General features: G+C 34.8%; 2 protein-coding genes across 4 annotated transcripts; one reads left to right on the top strand and one right to left on the bottom strand.

The window, feature by feature from the left end:
• Positions 1-24: 24 nt before the first annotated feature.
• LOC123762307 (FAD-dependent oxidoreductase domain-containing protein 1) lies at positions 25-6,521 on the bottom strand. The gene is made up of 8 exons (XM_045748745.2): positions 5,813-6,521; positions 5,320-5,549; positions 4,906-5,019; positions 3,895-4,057; positions 3,019-3,164; positions 1,655-1,895; positions 1,320-1,434; positions 25-412 (listed from the first exon to the last, which is right to left on the bottom strand). Exons 1-8 carry the CDS (start codon positions 6,308-6,310, stop codon positions 273-275), a joined length of 1,647 nt encoding a protein of 548 aa, XP_045604701.1. The 5' UTR covers positions 6,311-6,521; the 3' UTR covers positions 25-272.
• Positions 5,416-26,183, top strand: LOC123762306 (F-box/LRR-repeat protein 2). Of its 3 annotated transcripts, XM_069325322.1 has the most exons (11): positions 7,670-7,965; positions 10,159-10,350; positions 12,745-12,925; positions 14,557-14,737; positions 14,975-15,534; positions 17,675-17,923; positions 18,156-18,315; positions 19,165-19,296; positions 20,544-20,653; positions 21,786-21,929; positions 22,135-26,183. In XM_069325322.1, exons 3-11 carry the CDS (start codon positions 12,899-12,901, stop codon positions 22,408-22,410), a joined length of 1,839 nt encoding a protein of 612 aa, XP_069181423.1. In that variant the 5' UTR covers positions 7,670-7,965; positions 10,159-10,350; positions 12,745-12,898; the 3' UTR covers positions 22,411-26,183. The 3 variants fall into 3 exon arrangements, with proteins under 3 accessions (XP_069181420.1, XP_069181423.1, XP_045604699.1); XM_069325319.1 differs by lacking the exons at positions 7,670-7,965; positions 12,745-12,925 and adding an exon at positions 5,416-5,552; XM_045748743.2 differs by lacking the exon at positions 12,745-12,925 and having other exon boundaries at positions 7,674-7,965.
• Positions 26,184-26,454: the final 271 nt, after the last annotated feature.

Raw genomic sequence — 26,454 nt, 5'->3', positions numbered from 1 at the left:
GGCAAAATGGAAAGAAAAATAACATTTAATTATTTTTAGGCTTTATTTTAGTCCACTGGACTAAAAAATATACAATTGTGTAGTTCTTTAAACAATTGGTACAGCTGACTGCCAAATGTCTTAAAATAATGTTTAATTATATTAATTATATTTATATTTATACACTATATATCTAACTTCATTCAGTACAGCAACTGTACAGTATAATTAAAGCATGTTTTATTTTACAAATGCCCTGAATATGTTAAACTCTTTAACTATTAAGTGTGTTCTTAATAACAATTCTTCTCCAGAAGAGGTTCATTCCCAAGAAGCCTCTCAAAGCCAAAGCGTTCTAGATTGATAGAACGGTACTCCCCGTAAATGATGCATTCCATGATGGCTCGGCCCACACCTGCAGCCTGCTGGAGACCTGGAAAAAGTCACACCACCAAAAGTTATGTAAGATTTTTGGTACTTGCATTATTTCTGTTACTATACACCCCTAAGTTTACTATACACCCTTAAGATCTCGTTTTATATGTACTGCACCATACATAGTGTGTTAAGTGACTACAGTACTGAACCACAGTATTCCCAAAGAATAAACCATCAGAACTAACATCCTCTCTCATACACAAAATTTATTAAAGATCAAAAGAGAAATCAAAGCTGCGTAATTCCAATACTGAAGCTTTGTTAAAAGTACGTAATTTGGATTTTCTAAAAAGGATTAATAAAGTAAACAAAACTGTAATAACAATGCAGAAAACATGTGATGAAATTTTGTTGATGCTAATTTGGTAAAAAATATATTGAATAAATTTTTGTTTGTTAGCAGTGTTAACTATTTGTGCAAACAGAACTCAAATTAAATTCTTAAACATTATGAAGACAGGCAATCAAAAGGGGTTCTCTGATGCCTCTGCATGTCATAATACAGAGCTCACCTTAAGCTCTATAATCTAAAGCTATTGTAGTTTTTATTAGTTATTCAGTCATTCATTCATTAGTAAACATGTAAGACTGATGCTATCACATTAAGAATCACAAAAAAAAAGTTTACAAAAGAAGTCAAACAGCAGAAGACAAGCGAGTTCAAACAAGACATTTAAGAGAAGGTTAATGGCTGTACTACCCATCTGAGTTACCACAGTAAAATCTCCAAAGTGATTGTGTAGCATATGTATTGCAACTATGAAGCAACTTGGATGAAGCATAAAGATTTACTCCTTCCCACTTCCCAAAGATCAGCTTCTCTTAACTTCTTATTCTCTTCCAGATATTCATTCTTAACTTACACTCAACTAAATCCTTATTCATCACTGTAAAAAACTTACCATGACCACTGAAGCCTGTGGCAATGAAGAAGTTGGAGAAAAGTGGATGAAGTCCAATGATGCCATTCTGGTCAAAGGTATTGTAGTCATAATAACCGGCCCATGAACTCCTCAGCTGTCAATAATAAACAAAATACTTTATACAAGATATGAAGAACAAATATTTATACAGAATATACAGTATATTCTCAAAACAACTTAAATATGTTCAGAATTAAAGAGCTTGACCACCCAAACCAGTGAGATTTTTAAGTATTCAGAGACCCCGAGTTAAACATTATCGGTTTAAATATAAAAAAAGGGGTAAAAATCTATAAAGCCTATAAATTTCATACCTTTAGGTTTTGGAATGAAGGAACACGAGCGGCAATATTTGGCCATACTGTATCATAGAAAAATGTCTCATCAACTTCAAGATTGTCTATTGAAGGCTCATTATCATCTCCTGGTGACTGCCCACAGAGGAAGAGACCACCTAAGCCCTCACGTCTAAAGTAGGTGCCATTAGGGTCAATCACCAGTGGACTGTTTAGCCCTGGACCATCTGGAGCATGGACACAGTATACATATCGTTTTCTGGAATAATACACATCACCTTAAGCTCAAATGTCCAGAAAATGTTAAATATATCTCAATAGTTCATAGGAATATTACATTTATAACATATAAAAAGAGATAAACTTATTATAAACAATTATTCATATAAGAATTGAAATAAAAATATAGCAAATAACTAAGTGCTAATTCAGGGTTTAAATAATTTACAAGTTGAGATCACCTTGTTAATACTTAGATATAAAGTAATAATGTGCTCAAATTTAATGACAAAATAATTTAATCAGAGCATCATTTTACACTTTCCTACTTCAATGTCATTTATGTTATAATACTCGGCAATACATTACACACATCAGGCCTACTCCAATCAAATTGTATAGAGTAGAAAAGCCAGGGTTAGTTAAGTAGTCAAAGTGAACAACAACAACAGAAGTGGAAGCAGATTATGATGGGAATAAACTGTTGTTATTGACACATCTGGATGAAAGTGATGCGGTGTCCTTTGCCGAGAGTAGAGAAAAGAAAGTCCAGCGATAATGTAGGAAAAATTATTGTTATGGCAATTGAAAGAAGTGAACATGATGTGGATTTTGTAGACCCCTATAGAGTGGCAAGACATAGTTGATCTTAACTAGAATAGAACTGAGGGAATACTGGAAGAGGAAACAAGTTTTAAATACTTCAGGGAAGAAGAAAACTATCAGGAAAAAGCACCAAGCCATTACAACCATATAGCACTTGGAAAGGGTCAGGATAAGGCTTTAGAATGGGACGGGGGAAGGAGTGTTGCTCAACCACTTGGACTGTCGGAGATTGAACGCTGGCCTGCATGAATCGAGACCATCGCTCTACCGTCCAGCCCAAGTGGTTGGGCACCTCAGGGAAGAGGTAAAAGTTATAAAATTCTAGCCCTTGTATTTGTTACTAGTGCCAATTTGTTGGGTTGTTTACTCTGTACAAACTTACAATATCAAAATTTACAGCTTAATTTATACATAACTAAACATAAGCATGACATGTCTGATTCTAGATAATAAAGCATATTAATTACCTTAATTAATTATTCATCAACCACAGTTGGCCTTCATGAAATCTAATTACAGTACACAGATTGAATAACATATATATTTTTTTCACATACCTTGGCTCAACAGGAATTGGAACAGACAAAATGCCATTGCCTTTCCCAATGCCAACTAGACGTCCTACTTCCCCTGACCAAGCCCCCGCTGCAACCACTAAAATTGCATACGAGATTTTGCGCTTTTCCCCATTTGGAAGGGTAACCTGCATTAACAAAAATTAATGGTAAAAACTCATTCTAAATAAGATTCATACTTAAGCTCTGGCATTTAAACATACTCCACAACATTTGATTAACATTTGACCAGTACAAGTGATTAGCATCTTTGAATAGTGCTTTATATTTTACTTTCAATTATTATCTAACTCTCATTGTCATCTTTGATTAGTGCTTTTGGTTAACAATAGGTTTCATTTGTCCATCCACACTTTTCTTGTGAAAAGTTAGCTTCTGTTTAATTAGGACAGATTGCAACAGGTTAGGTAAATTCTAAGTCATGTTGAGATACCTCAAGATAGTGTGCTTTTTTTTTGGTTAAGAGCAAAAAATAAAACAAGTAATAATGTGTCCAAAATGCAGTCAATAATGTAAGGTTGCTAGTCCTCTAATCACTGAAGCTATTTTCTTAAGTGGATTAAAAATGGTACCATAGGTTTTTGAAATAACTTATTTATGTATTGAAAGAAAATTGTCCAATAATATTACATTAAAATAAAATCTGTAAATGCAACACAAATTAAGATATTAATTTGTATTGCTGATACTGTATATCACCAAAATACATTGCTGATACAAGTTTTAGTCTGAGCCAAGAGAAGACTTTGGTCATACCTGTGCTGGTAGTATTTGATACATACTGTATTTGAATCATACTACAAATGAATTAAGACATTTGGGTACATTTCTGTATGCCATCTCACCAGCATCACTCACCTCAGCAACCCGAAGATTTTTAATGTTTGATTGATAGTGTGTCTCCAGATACACATCATCATAAACTACATAGTCTAACCCTGTAATTTTGCCTTCGATATACTGAGCTCCAAGGGAAACAGCCTTTCGTCGAAGACTGATTAAAAGGCTCCATGGGTCAAACCTAGCACAAGGCAAAGAAGAATTTAACATTAGAAAATGACAATACAGTACACAAAAAATGCAAAAATAGTTACTAGTACAGATTCTGTTGACCAAACTTACAAATTTAAAAATGATAATGCTTTGACACACATCTAGGAATACAAGTCGCTTTCACAATTCCCACCTCTGTTAATGGAAGAAGGAATAGTTTTGTTTAAACAAGTGCTAGCTTGATCACAGAGGCTTTCTTATTTTTAACAAAAGATAATATGAGAATAAGTGACACAGTAAAACAAAAAAGAAATTGAAAAATTGGAATGCATGACACACAACTGCAAACTGTGTGTAGTACATGTAAAAGAAATGGGGAAAAAGAATCAAAGATAAAAGTTGAAAGACATGTTGGTAGTGAACACACATAAAATTGGGAGTAACACGACATGATGAAACTGTGCAAGGGACAGAAAAGAAGAAACTTTGCATGATCTGTTGCATAATGAATCTGAAGAGGGACCTGTTAAAAAGTGTTGGAGGTGATAAAATAATAAACAAAACATTTGCAATAAGAGCAATTATGAACTGGTTGATTGTGGCACCTCCACTCATCACTGGCTTTATTCAACATTAACTTAAGTTATATTTATACTGCAGATTTAATGATTTAACAATCCTTTTCTCGCATGTGAAGGCAGAGCATTTCAGGCAATTTAAAAAAGTATTTGGAATTACCAAGGGAAAGAAATTTTCAGGGGGAAAGCACCAAGCCATTACAACTATACAGCACTTGGAAGGGGTCAGGATAAGGATTTGAGATGGGATGGGGGTAAGCTTCCCATATGATAAAGCTTTGAATGTTTGTGTACTTACCACCCTTCATTTTCCAGGCCCAAGACTCCAGCATCAATGCCAGTTGTATCAAGCCATGGAAACATATTCTTAAGTTGCTTTGCATCCATAAACTTCACTTTGGCACCCATTTCTCTATAATTTAAAGAGCATCTCAATACCAATCCAAGACATACAACATACATTATATATACATATGCATGCAAACAAATAGAAGGTACATTTTCAAAGAAATATATATAAATTATATATATATAATTCTAATATAAATATAATTATATATAAAGATATTAGAATATATATATGCATGATTTATGTAACATAAGTAATTTAATTACCAAAAGGTAATTACCAGGCTGAACAAAAATTTCAGTGTTCCTTAATATATGTGTACTACATATGTTGGCCTGTAAAAACACATCCTTTAGAACTTACATTTGTAATTTATAATTTTCTTCAAGCTGGGACATCCCTGCCTCCGATGCTAGTGTCAGATAACCATGAGGGTTAAACTGCATGTTAGGAGGATCCATCCCTTCTACTGCTAGTAATTTCGGGGATTGACGTAAAAACTCTGCCCCATACTGAGACAGCTGGATGTTCTCGTGCACACTGAACTGCTGTCGAATGCCGCCAACCGAGAGGACAGTTGATGCCTTTCTGTACTGGTAAGAGAGAAAATAGTTTTAATCTAATACAGTATTTAAGCCAAAAAATATCTATAATTACCTATAATTATAGATATTTTGCTATAAGCATTACATTATCAGTTTATTATAAAACTATAATTATATGATTAAAAAGATTGCACAATAAATTCCATAAATTTAAAGCAAACAATCAACAAATAACTCAGAATGTCACTACAGGATGGGAGAAAGCAGATTGTATAGTAATATAGATAAGCATAACAATATTTAATACTTACTGAAAAGTCTTCCTCAACAACTACTACATTTAACCCCTCTAGTGCCCGCTCTTTGAGATGATACGCAATAGAAGACCCCATGACTCCACCACCCACCACCAGCACGTCACAATGGGAGGGCCACAAAAGTTCAGGGCCATTCTGATGTACAGTGTTTTCTCCTGACGGCGCTTTAGCAGCTTCTCCGCTAAACATTTCTCCTGCATGGTGCAATTTTGAACGGATTCCAGAGAAATAATTTTTTATGTCGTCACTCAGTATACCAAACGTTCTTTTAATGGGATCCTCAAATTCATGCCTCCGAAAGGTTTGTTTTCGACTCTCTTCCAACTTGGGTGGCTTTTGCGAGTCCTCGCGAGAACAGTATGTTCTCGTGCTGGGAGCTAGACCTCGGCTGCTCAAATATCTACACACTGAAGGCACTTGCGAGCATTTAACACCTGTCCAACACTCTCCCAGTTGTCCCAAGGAGTTTCTGAGAATGCAAAACATTGCCATAGCTGGAACACAGGTCAGCACACAAGCACGTAGTATTTGCCGAGCAGCCGATAGCCGCACCAGATGTGTTGTGTGTGGCTTGTCTCCTGGAAACACCTGGGAAAGTCAGGCTTAGCTGTTATCTCTTATATGTTTATGTTATCTCTTCCTTTTTTCCCAGCACTCATGCTGCATGTGATCAACTTCGTATGTAAACAAAACCATGACATCGTCTGCAGTCGATGCCATGTCAGCATCAAATATGGATAATTTGAGAACATACACAAAATATATATATTTTGTTTATAAATTTCTGTATTTAATGATATGAGCTTTAGGTAGAAATTTATTTTTTTGTAATTTAAGTTAAATTAATTGTTTGTGAGGACTGTGTAAACTGAATTAAGTATCAAAATATCTTCTTATAAATTGATGCTGACTTTAAAATGGGTAGCTACTCTTTCTTAATTGCAAACATCACTATTTCTGCTCGATTGGCACATCAATTAATCATATATAGTTATGTTCCTTTATTCTGTTATTAAATGTTTTATTAGATGAAGCATATGAACAGTGCAACAAATACAAGGTCACAATATTGTCACGTATTTTTGTTTTTATTATCATTAACAAGCTTAGTGTTTTTATTAACACAGCAATGTGCTGCTACCCTATTCTATATGAAAATTTACACAATGTAGATCAAAAACTAGCTATAACTTCATCTAATATTCCCATCTCACAGGATGGTTAATCATACATGGAATCAGGGGAAGCAAATACCAGCCTCAGTACAAAAACAAATCAACTCTGACTAAAAATCAAGTGAGAACATTATATGTAAGGCTGTTGTATTAGCCCCAACTAGCAAAATCCTGCTGGGTATAGCACAAGAATCTTTGCCCAGTAAAATAATTTCATGTTAGCATTCGCCTGACTACGTAAAAATTGTCGTATTTGCTATGGAAAATCTACATCTACCGCCTACAGCAGAAGTATATAATTTCATAATTTGTTATTCATTCCAACTAATTTTAAAACGACATATATTTTTAATACAAAAGTTGTTAATTAAATATAGAGCATTTCGCTGCGATTTAAGAGGCAAGTAGACAAGTTATTATAAAATTTACTTGTATATGTATAATTATTTAAACTATGCATAGGTTTGAATAAAGATACAAATAATATGAAAGGTGTAATTAAACTTTGTTTTAAATCTTATTTTAGTAACATATGTATTGATGAATTAAAAAAACGTTAGTTATGGTTCATCTGGCAACAGAGTAGGTCAGCTGATCTACCATAACAGAAATAAAGTGCATCTGGCACAATTTAAACTTTAAAGATCCATAATATTTGTTAATTTTTCATATACTGTTGTCGCTAGCTTTGAAAACAGAAACAATACACATTTATATTTAAATAATTTAAATCAAAAGAGAGGCATAAGACGTAAACTTCAAGGAGGGACAGAAATATTGCATTTTATAAGTTGCACTAAAGTCTTGGAAGTGTGATACAGTAAGAGGCGTTTCAGTGTCTTCCCGAGGCACGAGATGAGGGGCTGTTGAGTTCCTTCCCAAGGTTACTATAGGTATAAAGTGTCAAGGGTTCTAGTGTATGGTGCGTTAACAGAGGAGTTCATCATGTCTGTGAACTATCTTCCATATGAGGTAAGCTAAACAAAAATTTAATCCAATCGGTAATGCGAATGAATTGGTACTTCTAATTCGTTTTATTCAAAATTAAAACTAATGCTTAGTCCTCTGTTAGGGGATGTTGAAATATACATAATAACATTAAATTATGCTACTGAACTCTCCTTTAACTCAAATTTAATATTGTACAGTATATAGTAGTAGGCATCCATCAGTCATAGGAGACTATGGAGTTGCGCTCTGGTTGTCGGTCTTTACAGTATATAATACTATGCATAATATAGTGTTACCAAAGCAGAGGTTGTCAGTCTGGGGAGGCCACTCCAGACCGACAACCGAAGCGCAACTCTATAGTCTCCTGAGACTGATGGATGCCTACTACTACCAAGGCAGAGCGAGATACGTGATATCGAATTTTACAGAAAATTACTTTTAATAAACTTTTTTTTTTATAGTTTATGAATGGCAATTGAAATTCATTTTGCCAATGTGAACACCAAGGAATTTTCCATGTACTCTGCTCTCAATTAGGGTGTTATTAATTCTTAGCTCAATTTGATTGGTGGACTTCTTTACAAACAAGATGTAATATAGTATGTTAGCATTCAGCCATACATGAACTTAATCAGTTCAGCATTCACTGTGTCGGTTAGAATAAGAGGGGGTTAGCATTTGAGAAAAGAAGGTTGTGTCATCAGCAAATAGAATTAGCTTCAGGAGTTGCATGGCATTTGATAGGTAATTGATGTAAATGAGAAAGAGGAGTGGACTGTGTATACTTCCCTTGTGGAACTCCAATTTTAACTGGCAGTTAACTGTCACTGAAGTAAGATCATTGAAGGAAATGACCACTAATTCTGTAGTGGTGCACTTGAGAAGATCGTTATAATTATTGTTGTTAATGGTGTCAAAGGCCTTATGCAGGTCGGCAAGTCAATTCAAGTGCTGCATGTATCAAATCCAGCATATCAATTGAAGTATCATTGGTGCTTTTTCTGGGACTAAGGCCAAATCTATTTAGTAATTTCAACAAAAAGGTAAGTTGACATTAGTGAGGTAATCTCAAGAGAACAAAAGTGGTAAGAAGCTATTTGTTCACATTTAAACACACAAGGAGTGTATGGACAAAAGGTTGTCTACAAAATTTCAGTACTCCAGTTCAAAATTCAACTAGGGAAAGCCTTCAGGAATAATTGAGGGGCCTATTGACAAAGTCACTGGCTTCATGAAGGCTACTAGAGATGGTGGCACTTGGGTAGTTTCAAGTAAATTCTGGTAAATTCAGGTATATTCACAATAATACATATAACCTATTCCAGTTCTAGCAAAAATTACTAGTTGACATTGTTAGACAGTTGTAGTCTTTTTATATAGTCATTTGATTTCCTTGGCAATGTTTTTCATTTGTCTACTACTATAACAAAGCAATGTTTCCCTATATAGCTTCTAAATCTAAATATGCCTACTTTAAATCATTGTAATGAGCTCTAACTTGATTTGCTAGGGTTAATACTTTGCTTATATCCACCTTGTTTATGCTTTTATTCATATGTATACCTCTATTATAGTGTATCTTTCATTGCTCTGTGCCTTTGAAAGAGTGCATCTTCAGTGTTTTTAATCTAACATTATTAGAAAGGTTTTTATTTCCAGGGATTAACTTTGTGATTCTACATTGAATGTTTTCAAGAAATTGACATCTGTCTTGTAGTATGGTGAACAGAATCACACAGCATAATCTAAGTTAGTTTTTACTAATAACATGTGTTTCTATTGCTGACTCCACTGTCATTTTCTCTCCCTCGCACTGAAAACAAGATTTTCTTTATGTAAGACACCAATAGACAACATATTTAGCTCTAAAATTTCTGCATTGATAGCCATATAATAATTATAATTGTGTCAGGGGACAGGAAGCCTTGTGTATTCATACACGTTTGGCTTTTATCGAGGTGGTCACTTTGGAGCTAAGTTCTTCAAATTTGTTAACCTAATAACAAATTCAAATTTGTTAACATATTCAATGTAACATTATCTGACAAGATGCATTAGTCCCTAGCCCCCTTTTCCCTAAAACAAGGAAGTTTCAAATAAACAAAGTAATGAGTGCCAAGAGGACTTGCTGATTTTCATATACTGTACTATACATTTTTATATCTCTTATCCCATTATACTTAACTCCTAAAGCTTATACTCACTCCTACTCAGGTGCTGGTTGATCTCTTCAATTACCTGGGTGTGAGTGACCTTCTAGCAGTTTCATGTGTGTGTAGACTATGGCGGGAAGCGGCTACAATCCTCTTAGCAGAAAAAGTCACCATCATGATCACAGATGATGCAGCTCCAGCCGTTGAGACCTTCAGTGCTTCAACCGTTCCATACCATAACTGGGTGTTTAAGGTGAGTTAAATCAAGGAATTCCAATCTCTGTTGTAAAAACAGAAGTGTACCAGGAAATTGGTGATGGCAGAAGGGCAGTCACTGACACTTGAAGGGCAGGAAGGACGAGTATAAAGAGTTATGATATGTTTAGAACCAAGAACTAATAATAATAATAATATTATTATTATTATTATTATTTAGGATAAAGTACAAACATGCAAAATAGGATACAAGAAGAATGTTGGATATCTAGGTATGACAAGTACAGTGCAGATACTGTACTGTATATACAAAATTTACAGCCATTAATATGCACAGTATTTCGAGCATGAATACAGTACTGCATATATATACATACATACATACAGACAGCACAAAATATCCACTAGACAGTGTGACATTGTAATTTACAGAATTAGGTTAGGATATCGATATCTATGGCAGGTGGCTGCAGGAAATGAATTTCCCAATGGTGACTGCTTCCAATGTAAACTATGTAATCAAGAACTAGGACATACTTTCCAACACTGTATCTGTCATACAGTAGCTAGTGCAGGCTAATGGATTAGACCCACATTTCAGGTTTTTCCCAATTCCACATACAGTATGACTAACCATCCTTTGAGATGGGGATATTAGATGGACTCATAGCTGGTTTCTGATCTACATTCTGTAATTCTTCATATAGAACACAGTAGCAGCACATTGCTGAGTATACCTAATATTGTTAATTAAGAAAAAAATAGGTTTGCCTGTTGCGTAAATTGTTAAGGTATTTACATATTGTGTGTTTTGATTTTTATGATTTATTTTCTTGCATATTTGCATGTATACATTGAATCTCATGTTCACTTACACATGAGCATGAGACTAATGAAACCTGAAGAAGATCTATTGGCCCTTGCAAGGTAGCTCCCATTTGTATCCAACCACAACTAATCATGAAACATCTTTATATAACCTATTCCTGAAAACTAGCAATCCCACATCTATTGTGTTATCCAGCAATGTATTCCATAAATCAACAACACTATTCTTGGAAAGGCTTCCTCTGTAGCTTTCCGGTGCTTGTGCGCTTATGCCACTATGTCTTATATTTATGCCAGGCCTTTGAAACCAGCTTGTAAGCACCGGGAAGCTACTGGGAAGTTGCTTGACAGTCATCTATAGCCATACTTTTTTGTTGAAAGTCCACTTCTTCCTGTACTGTGCTGCAAGTACAGTACAGTATCTGTTTTCCCATTCCGTCCTTTGAGATGGGGATATTAGATGGACTCATAGCTAGTTTCTTATTATTTTACAATATTTGCTTTTGGCCTCATCGTCTTGGCCTCTTGTGGCTACACACGTTCTGTCAACATCTCATCCTCCAACCAGAGCTTGTCTACTTTAGTCCCTCGAGATACCAAAACTCCAACATGTAGTCCTGCAGTACACTCTATTTCCACGGTGCTTTGTGACGATCTCACCGAGACATCTAGCATTTAATCACACATCCACTCTTCACTAGGCACACCATTGCACAGGATCTCTATACACATCATGCCAATCATTATTACCATTGTGGTATTCCATCTTTAATGTCATCACAAATTCTTTACAGTACTTTTCCAAAAATACAAAAATAGCGATTTTGAGTGTTCTGTAAATTATATTAAAATATTATATGTACAGGTACATATAATATTTTGGTTTAGGTCAATTGTCAAAATCAGTCTTGTTAATTTTCAATCTGGCTTTATGCTTATGGCTAGTTTAATAATGCAGAAAATGATGATTCAGTTAACGAGGGTTCTACTGTAGTTACCATGGTGGAAGTTATTAAATATGTAGAAAATTTAAAACCTAACACATCTCCAGTCCCTAAGGTCAAATAAAGTATTGGCCAGTGTCCTGAAAAATATAAAGATGAGCTGTTTACAATTACTTTAATTCATTTGGTGTTCATAAGGAATCACCCTTGCAATCTTTCAGTTATTTAGGACCTCAGTCATATAAGTATGCTGTTATCATTTTTCCTTCTGCATATTTATCTTATCTGAAAGGTCAGCTTATCTGAACGGTCAGAAGTCTTAAAAATAAAATATGCTTGAGTAATTGTATTCTCATTTATTTATTTGATCCTACAGCTCTCCCACCCCTCTTGTTGAAGTTTAATTTTCACAATAGTGGTTTTAATGGTCTTGGTATAACATCTCCTTCTACATACAGTGTATAAGATAGACTTAACCCATCAATTCTTGTCATTTATGCCTCTATTATTTTAACTCCTAATTTTCAATGTCACTCATTTCCATCTAACACTTTTCACTTAATATTCCCGGTCATAAAATATATTTAATGTATTTCCATCAACTTTTTTTTTTTTTTTAGTGTTTCATTTGAATATAGTCTTCCATCGTTCCATTACAGGAAGTGGACCTGTCCATTTGTGGGGTATGGGGGGATTGGTGGTTGGGTCAGGGAGGTGAGGTACGCTCCCTCAGCCTCCATAGTACTGGGATGAGTCAAGCTGATTTTGTTGGTCTCCTAGCGTCATGCACAAACCTTCGTGTTCTCAACCTTAATGGCTCCAGAAGTCTTTTTAGGGAGGGTTAGTTTATATATATTTTTGCAATTGTTTATCTTCTCTTTTGCCATGTGTTTGCACATTTTAGTTCAATGTGTAACCTAGCACTGAACAACAAAGTTCTCCTCTATTCACTCCTGAGATAAAGAAACTTTAACTGTTACATAATAGTTAGAGATAGTATATATACCTGCATCAAGTGTGTTTAAGAGCACAATGAGGAAACAAATACGACCCTTCCATTCTTTAGGATTGTTTATAACATTGTTTGAGGAGGACTTTGCTGCTCTGTTATCCTATTGATATCACCTGTGCTCACTTGGCATTGGCTTTAATTTACTCTTCAGGTTTGAAAAGTTTAGCTAAGCTCTCTGATGAAAAATGATTTTCCTGCTTAAATCTGCTTGAAATTTATTTGACCTCTAAATTAAATCGTAGAGGTCTATACAAGTATTAGTAAATGTAAATATAATACCAGTATATGATTATATCACAATGTATTATCATATATGGTAAACCTGCTTTTATGCTTGTCCTGCTTTTACCATAAAAGTACAAACTGCCAAAATTTTTTCTTTAGTTTTGTAAATCCTTAGAAGATGTATATTGTGTTTCGAAAAAGTACCGATATATTTGTTAATACAAAATGACCTTGTGATATTACTTCTAGAGTATCTAGATATGTACAGTACTTGCATGTGGATAAAAATCTAATCTTATCATAAACTTTGACTGTTCGGTGCTGTGTGTGTGCAAATGATAGGTGGCAGATGTTCACATCTTCAGAGACTGGTCATTCATATTTCTGGCGTCTACCTATGGCATGATTAGCAAAGTGGTCAGTGCGTGTTTTAAGCTGCTGGTAATATTGCTGGTCATCAGCATCCCATAGCATTTGACTACCTGCCTGCTGCTATTGTGTTGTAGTTGACTGCCTCCATGTGGCACGTTAACACGCTTGGATCAGTTGGCATTTGTAACAGATTCTGAATGTAATTAATTAAATCATTTCTAGCTGTTCAGTTTTAATTCCACAAAAACTGCATCATGAAACTGAAGTATTATGAAATATTATGAACAAAATCATAAATAATAATATCTTCATAAAGACACAACTCTTGTTTTTAGTCATGTTCACTACAGTACTTGTAAATCAAGTGTGAACTTCTTAACTGATCACTGACTTGCTCTAAACCTATAGTTATGAACTTGTATATGAGTATAGTTGATTGTTTTTTGGAGGGTTTGTTTTTATATTATAGACATTAATATCATATTTGTTGAACAAAACTTATAACTACTAAACAAGTGATCCCAATGATTCATTCCCACCATTCACCACCAGGTGGCAGCCAGCCCACTGCCAGTTCACGCAACACACCCACTCTTCGCTTCCTGCCCAATGATTAGTTGGGAGACATTATCATACCTGGCATTAGCTAATCTGACCATTAATGGCCAGAGCTTAACCTCATGGAAACTATTGAGCCATTGTCAAGAAAGGGACATTTCATTACACTTGGCACTCTGTTTTTTCTATAATGTACTAGTTTCCTGTCTGCTTGGTACAAATGCCTCCCCACACCATGAAGTGGGAAATTGGTTAATACTGATGATTCAGCTTGAAGTTAAGAAATATCTCTTCACTATTGCAGGAGGTTGACATCAGGCTACAGGGTCAGTTGGCTGAGGTTTGGAAGAAAGTCTCAAGCAATGTGAGGAGCTTGAAGTTGATGAATGTAGATGTCAGTCAACAGGATTTTGTCTGCTTGTTGAAACAATGTAGCAGCTTAAAAGACCTTAGATTTGTTGGCTTTGCTCACCTACTTATGGCAGGTAGATATAAGTTTATGTTCACTTGTCTGCTAGACAATTATTATTTGTTAACTTCTAAACATAACTATTCATTGTGTTTTATTTTGGGGGATGTTATCAGTTTCTCAAATTATATTTATAAGACGGCTATGTGAATTTACAGTACATATGTTCAATATAGAGTGCCTGTAACATGTTCAAGTGGTAGATTTGAATATATACTTCCTTAATTGTATGACTTCAATTTGTATCTTCTAGGTACTCTTTTAAGCAACCCTGAAGATGTTAAAGTGCTCTCATCTTCCCTCAAGAACGTGACTCGACTACATCTGGCTTGCTCGAGATACTTGACAGATTCTCTCTTCACTCGTATTATTACAGTTGTGGGGCCTCTGAGAAAACTCTCTCTTGCAGGCTGTCAGATCACATTCCATGAAGCCATCCATAAGAGGTTCTATCCAGCTGATGGAAGAATCACTGTGTCAGATCATGTGTTAACATTTCAGCATATATTAAAATTTATAGAGGAGAAGTCCAATACGTTGAAGGAAATTAGTTTAGGGAGAACAATAGTTGACAGTGAGGGCCTCTATAACCTATCAAAGGTACCAGGACTTAAACTTGAATCGGTGCATTTGATGTCATGTGACCAGTTGTCAAAACGTGGAATTCAGCTTCTTTGTGAAAACCAAAAGTCCATAACAGATCTGGACTTGAGTCTATGCTCACGCATTACAGATTATGCGGTGTTAGCTGTGTGCCAGCACCTGCCCAATATAAGGAAGCTTAACCTGCGGAGATGTCAGGGTGTTACTGAGGTATGTAAGATCGTGTGTTGATTATGTATTTTTAATTTTAATTGATATTTTTAGTTCTTTAAGCCTTATATGGATGGCTCACTTCCAGAGGTGTCATTCTTCTATAAAGACATGTGGGGCGCTTGTGTTTAATATATGAGTCTCTTTTTCAGTTATCTACAATTGAATGTGAAACCTTTTTAAAGGTTGTGTTACTGTATATAGGTATCCTTCAACTCTTGTATTCTCTTAGAATACTATAGGCCCTCAACTAGGTCACTGGATGCTTTGTATGTAAAAGGTATGCAAATAAAAACTGCATAAATAAAATGCAAACTTTTATAGGATAAATAAGAAGACTTTTAGACTCGTCACATAAACCTGTTTTTCACTTCTTTCTTAAAAAAATATACAAATTCAAATACTGCCACCACTTGCCAGATATGAGTACTCACCAATGATGTAGAGATGATTGTTACATGTTTATTAGATGGTGTTAAATGAGCTTCAAGAAATAATTTGAGAGAGTGGGAGGTTCTACCTCATCAGAGTCGGCTCTACCTTGTCGCTGGCATATGTTTGATACAGTGTCACAGTAAAGATAGTTCTATCAGACATTTACATTACATTACATTTACATTAATTAAATTTACATTAATGAGCTAGCACATGTTACAGAGAGACTAAGGGTTCCATATGTGCTACGTTTGTTTACATTCACAACCAAGAGAGGCAGCAGAGTCTGAACTCTCAAAATATTTTATGATTTAAAATGTCATAGGTGACTTAGTCAGAGACCGGGCTGCAGGGGCATTGATCCCCGAAATCAATGCAAGGCAAGGTAGGTCATTTCTAAAGATAACATTACCTGCAATTTCTTCAAGGGAGTATCTTGTGACAAAGAACTTGCAAGATGGTGGTGAAGTGACATGATTCAAGAGCATAATCTAAAAAGTATGTGAAGACAACAAAACTGTGAGTCAGGAGGTCTCAGGTACACAGTATTGCATTAACAGTGTAAAAATGGGGTACTGTACTGGCTAAGTGTCATTGAACTGCATTACAACATGCCACAACAAAACAAATACAAAAGCATGAGAGCGGTAATTGGCGTGTCGGGTAAAACGGCCAGGAGGCAAGGCATGAAGAGCTAGATCTCTTCCCCTATAGTCACTGATAGGTAAACACACACACTTGTACTAAAAAGCCTTTGTTCTGGCTTATAGATACGTGTTAAAAACTTTGTAATAGCGAAACTACTGCACCTTTAGAATCCACTCCAATTCAGAGCTTACTCTCATTTTCCATCTTTTCTAAAGAGAGTGCCTTCTCATCCTATAAAGTTGTATATGGATTAATAATTATAATTACATTTTTTTTTTTTCATGATATATAATATTTTAAAATTTATCATGATACAAGTAAATACTGTATATACATACCTTACACAGTACTGTATATACATACCTTACACAGTACTGTATATACATACCTTACACAGTACTGTATATACATACCTTACACAGTACTGTATATACATACCTTACACAGTACTGTATATACATACCTTACACAGTACTGTATATACATACCTTGTACAGTATGGTATATACATTACACCCTTAAAAACCCAGATTATATGGTTACAAACTTGATCCATTTTACTGAGAAGTAAAAAAGGAAATTGGCTAGTGTTTTTTGTGAAAAAAGTTAGAATTTTTGTATAAAAAATGATATAATACTGTACTATACACGTTTCAGCATATTCACACATACTAGTTCTGTATGATTTTTTTATACATATTAAGGAATCCAAGTTTAATGAGATCCAAATTTTTGGAAGATAAATTATGTGAAAATTTATCCATTGTTTAGAGGAATTCACTATATGGAGATTTGGATTTTTGAGTGTGCACTGCATATCATTTGTATGTACTTTTCTGTGCAAAATATATTTAATTGCTTCATAAATTTCTTAGTTCTTTGGAATGGTAATATTAAGCAAGGACTTTTATCTACTAAACTTAGCTACATTTCGTGGGTTATGTACTGCATACACGTATCTAAAATCCTCTCCTCATTACAGCACTCCAATATCTCCCCTTTTCTGAGTTTTCGTTTGAAATTATGGGATATATTTTTTGTACATTTTTCGCTACAGAATGGAATCAGAGCTCTTGGACAGTTGAGGAATTTGGAGGAACTGAATATATCCCACTTGGAATCTGTCACATCGGAAAGTGTGGAGGAAGCTTTGGGAAAGGAAGTGAGAGCAAACTTAAGAGTGCTTAACCTGGCTTCACTACCAGTTGATTGGAAGGTTATTGCAAAGTTGCCATCAATTGCCCCAAATCTCGTGCACCTTGATGTCTCTATGTGCATCACTGGCATTAATGACAAAAGTCTTCAGGTTAGATCCTCAATGTTTTTAGTACAGTAATACTATACCTCCGTTTTGTAGTAAGCTTTGATTGGAATTGAATGTTATGCTTTTTTGGAGCTATATGTTTCAGTTTCTAGATTTATCATCACATAATCTTCTATTTGGGTTTTGATATCCCTGTACTCTCCCTTTACATTATATCCTAAGGTACAATGAATTGATATGGAGTTCAGTCTTAATACAGTATTTTCATCAACAGGCAATATGTAAATCGTTGACGAAGCTTCGCATCTTTAACTTGAATGGCTGTACAGCTGTGTCAGACATTGGTCTGGCAGGCCACGGTCTTGGTCAAAAGGACCCGGATGGAATCCAGACAACGGGTTTCTCACTAGAGAACCTTGGTGTAAAGGAAAAGGGTACATTTGCAATTTGCAATATAATATTTGTTCACACACTATCCAGAGCTGTCTGTAAATTGATATACAATGCTGTACAGTATTATGGCATGTTTTGTCTGAACCTGTTCTTAACCTAACCTCCAGGCTTTGATAAAAAATTAAGATAAAGTTTCTACTGCTATTAGCATCTAGGAAAGTCACTGAATGGAGACTGTTAAAGATAAAAAAAAGGGAACATTTTTTTAAAAGTTGGGTTGGTGGAAGTGATTTAGGAGATAATGTGCAGTATTTATATTGTAACTGACAGTTCTTGAACAGCATTTTACACCTGGTCTTACAAAGTGGTTGAATATTGCTGTGGGTAGTTGCTAGTGTGTGATGCTGCATGTTAATCTGTAATGATATATATAGTGCAATACGAATAATGTAATGAATCGTTGTGACTTTTTATTCAGTACCATTAACTTTATTTCACTTTATTATTCCCATTTTTTGTTGACTGATGCCTCTCCATGCCATGAAATGGGGAAATGGAGGGACTGAAACTGATGACGTTACATAGAGATTTTAAGAGTGTGTTGGTAGGACATTTTGTATGACATTGTGCTTTTTCTTGTAGTTATTGTAACACTTGTCATCTATAGTAATCTTTTTCTGAATGGATAACTTTGGGCAGGGATGAACAAATCCACAAGGGCCGTGACGAGGATTCGAACCTGCATCCGAGAGCATCCCAGACGCTGCCTTAATCGACTGAGATACGACATGGTTAAAAGCAGGGTATTGGGCAGGGATGATTTAAGATTGCTTGGTCAGTTCACACCATAAAATACCCTCATGTTGGAACATTTTTGTTCTTTATTATAGATCCATTCAAGGTGCAGCTCGGGTCAAGAGCAGAAAAAATTATTCGACAAGAAGCAGAAGTCAAGAAGTATTTACAGAACAACATAGAACAGATTGTGAAATCATCTGAATTCAGTGTGTCAAATCTCAGTGGTGAGTTGTTTACACGTTCAAGTTAATTAAGTCTTTACATTTTCAAAAGTTGTCAGACTGAGATAAACTCATTGGTGGGGTCCCACAAGAACCAATATTGACCTGTTTATGTTCCCAATATATACATATAAATAAAGTAGTACCTTGGTTTTTCTAATTTAATCCATTCCCAAAGACAGCTTGTAAACCAAAAATTCACAAACCAAAACAAATTTTCCCATAAGAAATACAGTACATGAATATGTTTGAAGGTGATACAATAATCATGATCACTGAAACATTCCTAAGTTAGATCTGGGAAAACTAAGTGACTGAAGCAAGAAATGGGTGATGGAATTTAAATGACAAATATCTAGTACACATGGGAAACCAGTGGGAATAGGCCCCCCTGTAAGAACTATAGATTATATAATTAATATGCCAGTATTCAAAGAAAATTGGATAAAGAAAAGGATCTTGAGGTAATCTTAAGCAATACTTTATCGCCAGAAAACTATGTAAAAGATAAAATAGGGAAATTCTATCTAATTTTGGCATGTTTTAGAATAGGCCTTTAGAATATTAAATTTACATGGGGTAGAAAGACATTACACAAATTCTTTACAACATATGACATATCTAAACTGGAGTATGCAGCTTTGGTATGGTTTCTAATCTTAAACAAAATATAACATATGGTAAGACTAAAATAAAATGCATTCCAAAATTAAGAAACATGAGCATTGACACATGATTAAAGGATCGGGACATGCCTAAAATAAGACATAAGAAAAATAGGAGATATAATTATCACCTAAGTTTGTACAAGGATACGAGAGAACAGATGAAGAATATGAGAAAACAGGCGATGAATAAGTGTGAACAGATGGAGAAGAGTTCGGATTTCAATACTTTTCATAGTTTATAGTTGTCAAATGTTTCTTTCACCCTGATGCCCCTGTTACCTAGCAGTAAATAGGTACCTGGGAGTTAGACAGCTGCTACAGGCTGCTTCCTGGGGGTGGAGGCCTGGTAGAGGACTGGGCCGCGGGGACACTAAGCCCCGAAATCATCTCAAGATAACCTCAAGATATTGTATAACAATTCTAATTTGTAACATATAATTATATAATTAAGTTAATTTGACCCATCATAAAAAGATTTTAATTACTAGATCACAAATTATATTTTGAACACATTGTAATAAAATTATCATCATTTAAAACTACAATCTTGAATAACTATTTTTCTTTTCATAAATTCCTCAGGTTTACGCGAGCTGAACTTGTGTGGCTGCAAGAGAATCACGGACATCACTTTAATATATGCCTTTCACCTAAGGGAGCTTCAGTACCTCAATCTCTCACACTGTCAGGCAGTTTGTATTGTACTTCTTGGTATTTTAGCAAAGTAAATGTTATAATTAAATTAATTTCTTTATAAATGTTCTTGTCATAATACTGTACAAGGAAGACAGACATTGAAGTACTGTATTCTCAATCTTGACCACTGTCAATAAGACAAAAGAACAAATCAGTTTGTAAGTGAAATGAATTTACCTGAGGGCCACTCTCTATATTGTCGCTATGACATTGGCAAGATGCCAATGGCTTGTCAATTGTACCCACCATTCTTTCTAAGAATTTTTTCCAACTGAATTATGTCTTGGCATTTATGGCTTCAGAAGGCAGACAGTTGCATGAATTTATATTCCCATGGGTGAAAAGGCATCTCCTGTTTTCTATTCTCCATTATGGTTTGTTGAGCTTGAAGCTGTAGCCCTTTGTATGTGTTGTTGATTTGATAGTTGTGATGTGTATTGTTATGCCCTACATGCATTGCCTTCCATTGTGTTTATTTATTTTCTGGTTTCCTTAAGTCTGTTGGAATGTTGCATTGGCTTCAAGTGAGAGCTGCCAACACTCTTGCCCCTGTTGTTCTGTAGGGTGCTGCCATCTGTTTACAGTAGGAGGTAGTAACTAGAGCAAACCCCCTAGTTAGCAGAGTGATTATTGGTGTTCCTTGTGAATATAAGTATTGCTTGCAGGCAGATTTGAGTTGATTTGGTCCTTTGTCTTGTAGCAAGTTTGATTGAGAATTCCACAGTGTCTACCTCTTTGTATTACTCTTTAAGACCATTAACAAAGGTACTTGTCAATAAAACCTTGGTGTATCCAAGACTGTCCTGGTTTGACGCAGGTGTTTGGGTCGGGGGCAAATGAAGGGCAGAACAGAATGAAGCTTTTCACTTTATTCACTACTCTCTTTTTATGTAATTGATAACTATTTAAGATAAAAATTGTATGCATATTGTATTGTAAAATTTTATATTCTTTTTATTTGAGTACTGTACTTTGTATATTGTTTTTATTTGAGTACTGGATATTTTTTATGGGGTATGCCTTGCAACTATTTCTGCTTAGTATATGAATGTCGACCCCAACTTACCTTTTACACTTACAGAAAAAGCTGGTATTGTTTAACTTAAAATGCAAAAATAATACTTCTAGGTTGGAGAGAGTGGTCTGGAAGCAGTGGCCCGACATTGTCCAAGTCTTGAGGTGCTCATGCTTGCAGAATGTGGCCAGACAACTGATCATGTCATACTTGTCATTGCTCACTACCTTAAACGTATCAAAACATTGGATCTACAGGTAGGAATTATTTAATATATATACAGTATAAATATTTATACAGTATATGTGAATTCTTCTTGGATGTAACTGGATTTAATTTGTTTATAAGATACAGGTCACTTAAATTGAGACAATTTTACTTTACATGAAAGCGATTAGAACTCCTGGCATTTGCATCATTTGTAGTAACTTATTATAATTATGAACTGTTTTCTATGCACAGATGTGTGTGAAGCTTACAGATGATGCCCTAGACAGTCTGAGCAACTGTTGCACCTTACGCTACTTAGATGTCAGTGGTTGTGAGAAGATGACTCTGGAACAGGTGAGGTTCGTTCAAACGAAAATACCGAGGTTACTTAATCTGCACCACCGTGGCGTGAGGGAAATGAACCCTGATCCAATGGCAATGGAGAAACTGTCTTCTAAAGCAACTGTGCGGATTCCTCCCGCACCTCCTCTTTTCTCTAAACTTAAGAAGAAAGGGTCTGGCATTTAGAAAATTCAGTATAGGTGCAATTTCAGGCCAGAACAGTGAAGGTATGATTAGGTATTGTTATTTTCTTGTATTGTCTATTGTGTAATAAGAGTCTAGATTAGAAAACCCTGGATTATTATCTGTATTAAATCATTGATGATAATCCATGATACTGATTGTTTTTTATTTAAAACTACCCAGTATTATGATACATGAAATTAGCATACCAATGTAGCCCAGTGTTAGAAAATTAGTTAGTGAATGTACAGTTATAGCACTGTATTATGTTCATTTTATCAGATAATGAAAATTGTAGTTTTTAATTAATACAGATAATATAATTAAAAATATAAATGATATATTACAATGAATTCTTTAAGGTACTTTGTGTATGAACATGGCTTTGAATCTTGGGTGTGGGATAAGGTTTTATGCTATGTATTATTGCTTATAGATGTATCCAGATTAGTTTATTTATTTGAATAAATTATGAAGTGTATGGTTTTTGAAAATGTGATATACAGTATAAGGTTTGAATGCCATTAATTTAAATGTATTTGTTTTTGTTGGGGGTTGAATTTTTATTTAAAGATTGAACTTATCTAATGTGTTTTTTATTAAGAGTTTTTACTTTAAGTGTAGTATGTCTTCCCAGTGATAGTAGACCAGTTAATATATTTGAGTTAATTAAGTGTAAATATATATACCATAATTATATATGCTGCCGAATAGGTGTAGTAGCATGGTTCACCAAGTAATATGGTGAAAGGATGAATGCTGTTTTGTATGTCTTTAACCATCTTTTACTGTAATATTCCTGTATCTTCTCTGGGCAAACGTCAACCCACCCATTGAAGTGGGAGTCGGGATATTGACGGTATATCCATCACAATAGTTCTTGACAGATGGTTGTTCTAATATCATGTCCACTTTTATTTAAGTCACCAACTGCATACCGAAGACTAGAGTTATTTTAAAGTTAACAGCGGTACCAGTGTAAGTTACCGAAGCATGATCTCGTTAACATTACAGTACACTATAATAATTTTCCATTTAAAAATGGCTTTAATGTACAGTACTTTCAATCCTGGATCTGATTTTCAAATGTGATCATACAGGAGGGAGGGAGTTGTCAGGGGAAAGTGTCAAGCCATTATGACTATATAGCACTTGGAAGAGGTCAGGATAAGGATTTGGGAAGGGATGGGGGAAAGAAGCTGGCCAAATAATAATTTGAGGTCAGCTCTGTTAAGGATAGATAATGTGGTAGATAATGTGTTAAGGTCAATAACGTGGCTGAAAACAGATAACCCAACCCACTCACACATGAAAGGAAAGGGACAACGTTTGAGGCTATGCTGGACTAGAGGCTCCATGGCAGATCAAAATATTGTCACTTTCTGTTCATTACATACGTGTGGCTTGGGTTATTTATAGAAAATGTATGCATTGTATTAGGTATGCATAGAGACTTCATTAGTGTATCCATATTCACAAACACACTAGGCACTTATTTATATATACAAGAAGATACATTGGGTTTATAAGGGTATATAGCAGTGATTATTTTACATTCTTGTAAAGCTATTAACATGACTAGCATTTCGGGCAGGTCACTAATCTAACAGGTAATTAATATATTTGAGTTAAAAGTAAAAATATATACCATAGCTATATATGCTGCCGAGTAGAAAGTGTGGTGAAAGGATCAAAGCTATTTTGTATGTCTTTAACCATCTTTTACTACAATATTCCTGTATCTTCTCTGGGCAAATATCAACCCACTCTTAAGATAAATAGATAAATAATTAGATGAATAATCTAACACTTTCCAGGGACAGATGTTGCTGGACTAGCTTAACAATAATTTGGTAGTGTTTTTTTATTTTTTAATGTCAATATAGTTCATAAAAATTATTCAAATTTTCTCCTAATTATTTATGCATTTTAAAAATTGTCACATGGTGAAAGTACTTATACTTAATGGGCAAATTTTATTCCCCCCTCAGTTTTATATCACAGTCCGTCCTCCTAAAGTTTTCCAATGACAAGAAAACAGTTAATTTATAGTGTCCTCTCCTAACCTACCAGAGGATCCAAAACAGAAAATGAGACAGTACGTCACTTTCGTGAGCTGTTTCCCTTTTTTAGTAAGACAATTTTTGCCTTATTTAACACATACGATCGAAAAACAATGTTCTTTGTAGGACGACAGGTTGCATATCAGTGCGTTAGTATAAAGACTCCCCTACATAACTGTACAATATATTATAAGTGAATTTTCAGCTGACTGTGCATACTTTCACTATTTCATATACGTATGTAGACAGATATCTTTTTATATAAAGCATCTCTGTGTTTATAAAAATTTTGTTTATAAGCATCTATTTTCAGCATAGTGCTCTTGTCAATGTCAAGATAAAACATTATGTGATGCAGAAAATAATGAGTATGATATGTAATGATAACATGGTACATAAGCGTCTCTGCATTTGAAATGGTGAATGGAAAAAACAGTACTAAAAGAACATGGTTATATGATGAAAATCTCCACAGTTGGTATCAATGCTATGGCTGTTAAATCAGTGAAGAAATAGGGCTGTAGGAATTTGTTATAACCACTGTATTTCAGGGTATGGACATTTGTACACCAGTATTTAGCATTATCCTCGTAACATCAGTTAAAGAACAGAATGGCCACCTGTCCCATTGCTTGACCTTGAAGTTAAATCCTGTCAGATCACTAATCAATGTGATAACTGGATCAGTATCACCAAGACATTATTTTGGCAGATCTAACAATACAGATGTATATACAGTACATTTTAGAATGGTTTAGAAAGTAGATTAGCATTATTTTGACTACTCGTCTGATAACTTTGATCAGGCTCCATTTTCTTTCCATTTTGTCCAGGAGCTTTATAATTCAAAAGATTGAGCCTCCCCCTTTGTATTTTTGGTACAACATTTGGGTGTTGTATAGAGGTTGTTACTGTTGTTCATAATGAAATAACAAGAACATGATACATCTGTGAGAAAGTATTGAAGCTGTTCAACTGGAAGTCGGTAGTGTGTGTTCCTCATGAGTTCAGGGATGATACGGCACAAATATTTTCTCTTGTTACTGTTGTGTTGTCATGTTCAATGAATTCAAGTTTAGCTCATGTCTGCTCTTAGTACAGTTGATCAGGAGACCAATACTGTAAGTTATTGCTTAGTAATTGTTAATGAATTTAATATTTTTCTTTGTGTCGGGTCTTTGAAAAACTGGTTTACAGAGCAACAACAAAAATATATATATTATATTTTTGATGGCAAACGATCCTTGATTTAACAGTCATTTGGGACTTTCCATTTATATTGGTAAAAAATAGTGTTGTAGGCATTGATCTTTAAAATTTGTGTGTTTTTCATACTGAAGTTTCCATTAATATCACTTTAATGTTGTATTACTGTTACCAAAAGCTCTCACTGCAATATCTGTTATCAGTGTGATATTGCTTTGACAGAGGAAATGTACAGATGTGCTTTTTATACACACCTGTTAAGATATTTACACCACTGGTTATGTAAATTATATAAGCACAGTACAGCACAGTACCCTTAATATAAAATACATTGAGATAATATTCTGGGTATGTGTACATTCTTTAATCCTGCTACATGTAGCACAGTAAATATGTATATGACGTAGTCTCATAATCTGTAGTAACATATCTGTAATATACGGGGTACTTATATTTCAAGAATAATTCTGATGAAGCTTGAATATAAAAATAAATGATTTGAAATGAGCCATCCTTTCCTTGTTATTCTTGATACAAGTAAGGAAATTTGTTGTAATCTTGCCTACTAATTACCTAAATTTTCTAAACATAAATTTCTTATTTATCGTCTTGCTGAATTATTTTGGTGTGTTGCAGAAAATAAAGGACACTGGTAGGTGTCGTAGTGTTCATATATGACAATAGAGGACATACAGTACTGCCGATAGTTCAGCGCTGTAGGCATCAGTGCTTGTGGAGGACAAATAGAACATGCACTGGTCATAGTCAACACTGGTAG

The sequence above is a fragment of the Procambarus clarkii genome, chromosome 2 (genome assembly GCF_040958095.1).
Source record: "Procambarus clarkii isolate CNS0578487 chromosome 2, FALCON_Pclarkii_2.0, whole genome shotgun sequence".
NCBI lineage: Eukaryota > Metazoa > Arthropoda > Malacostraca > Decapoda > Cambaridae > Procambarus > Procambarus clarkii.
This window is presented reverse-complemented; position numbering and strand designations above follow the sequence as displayed.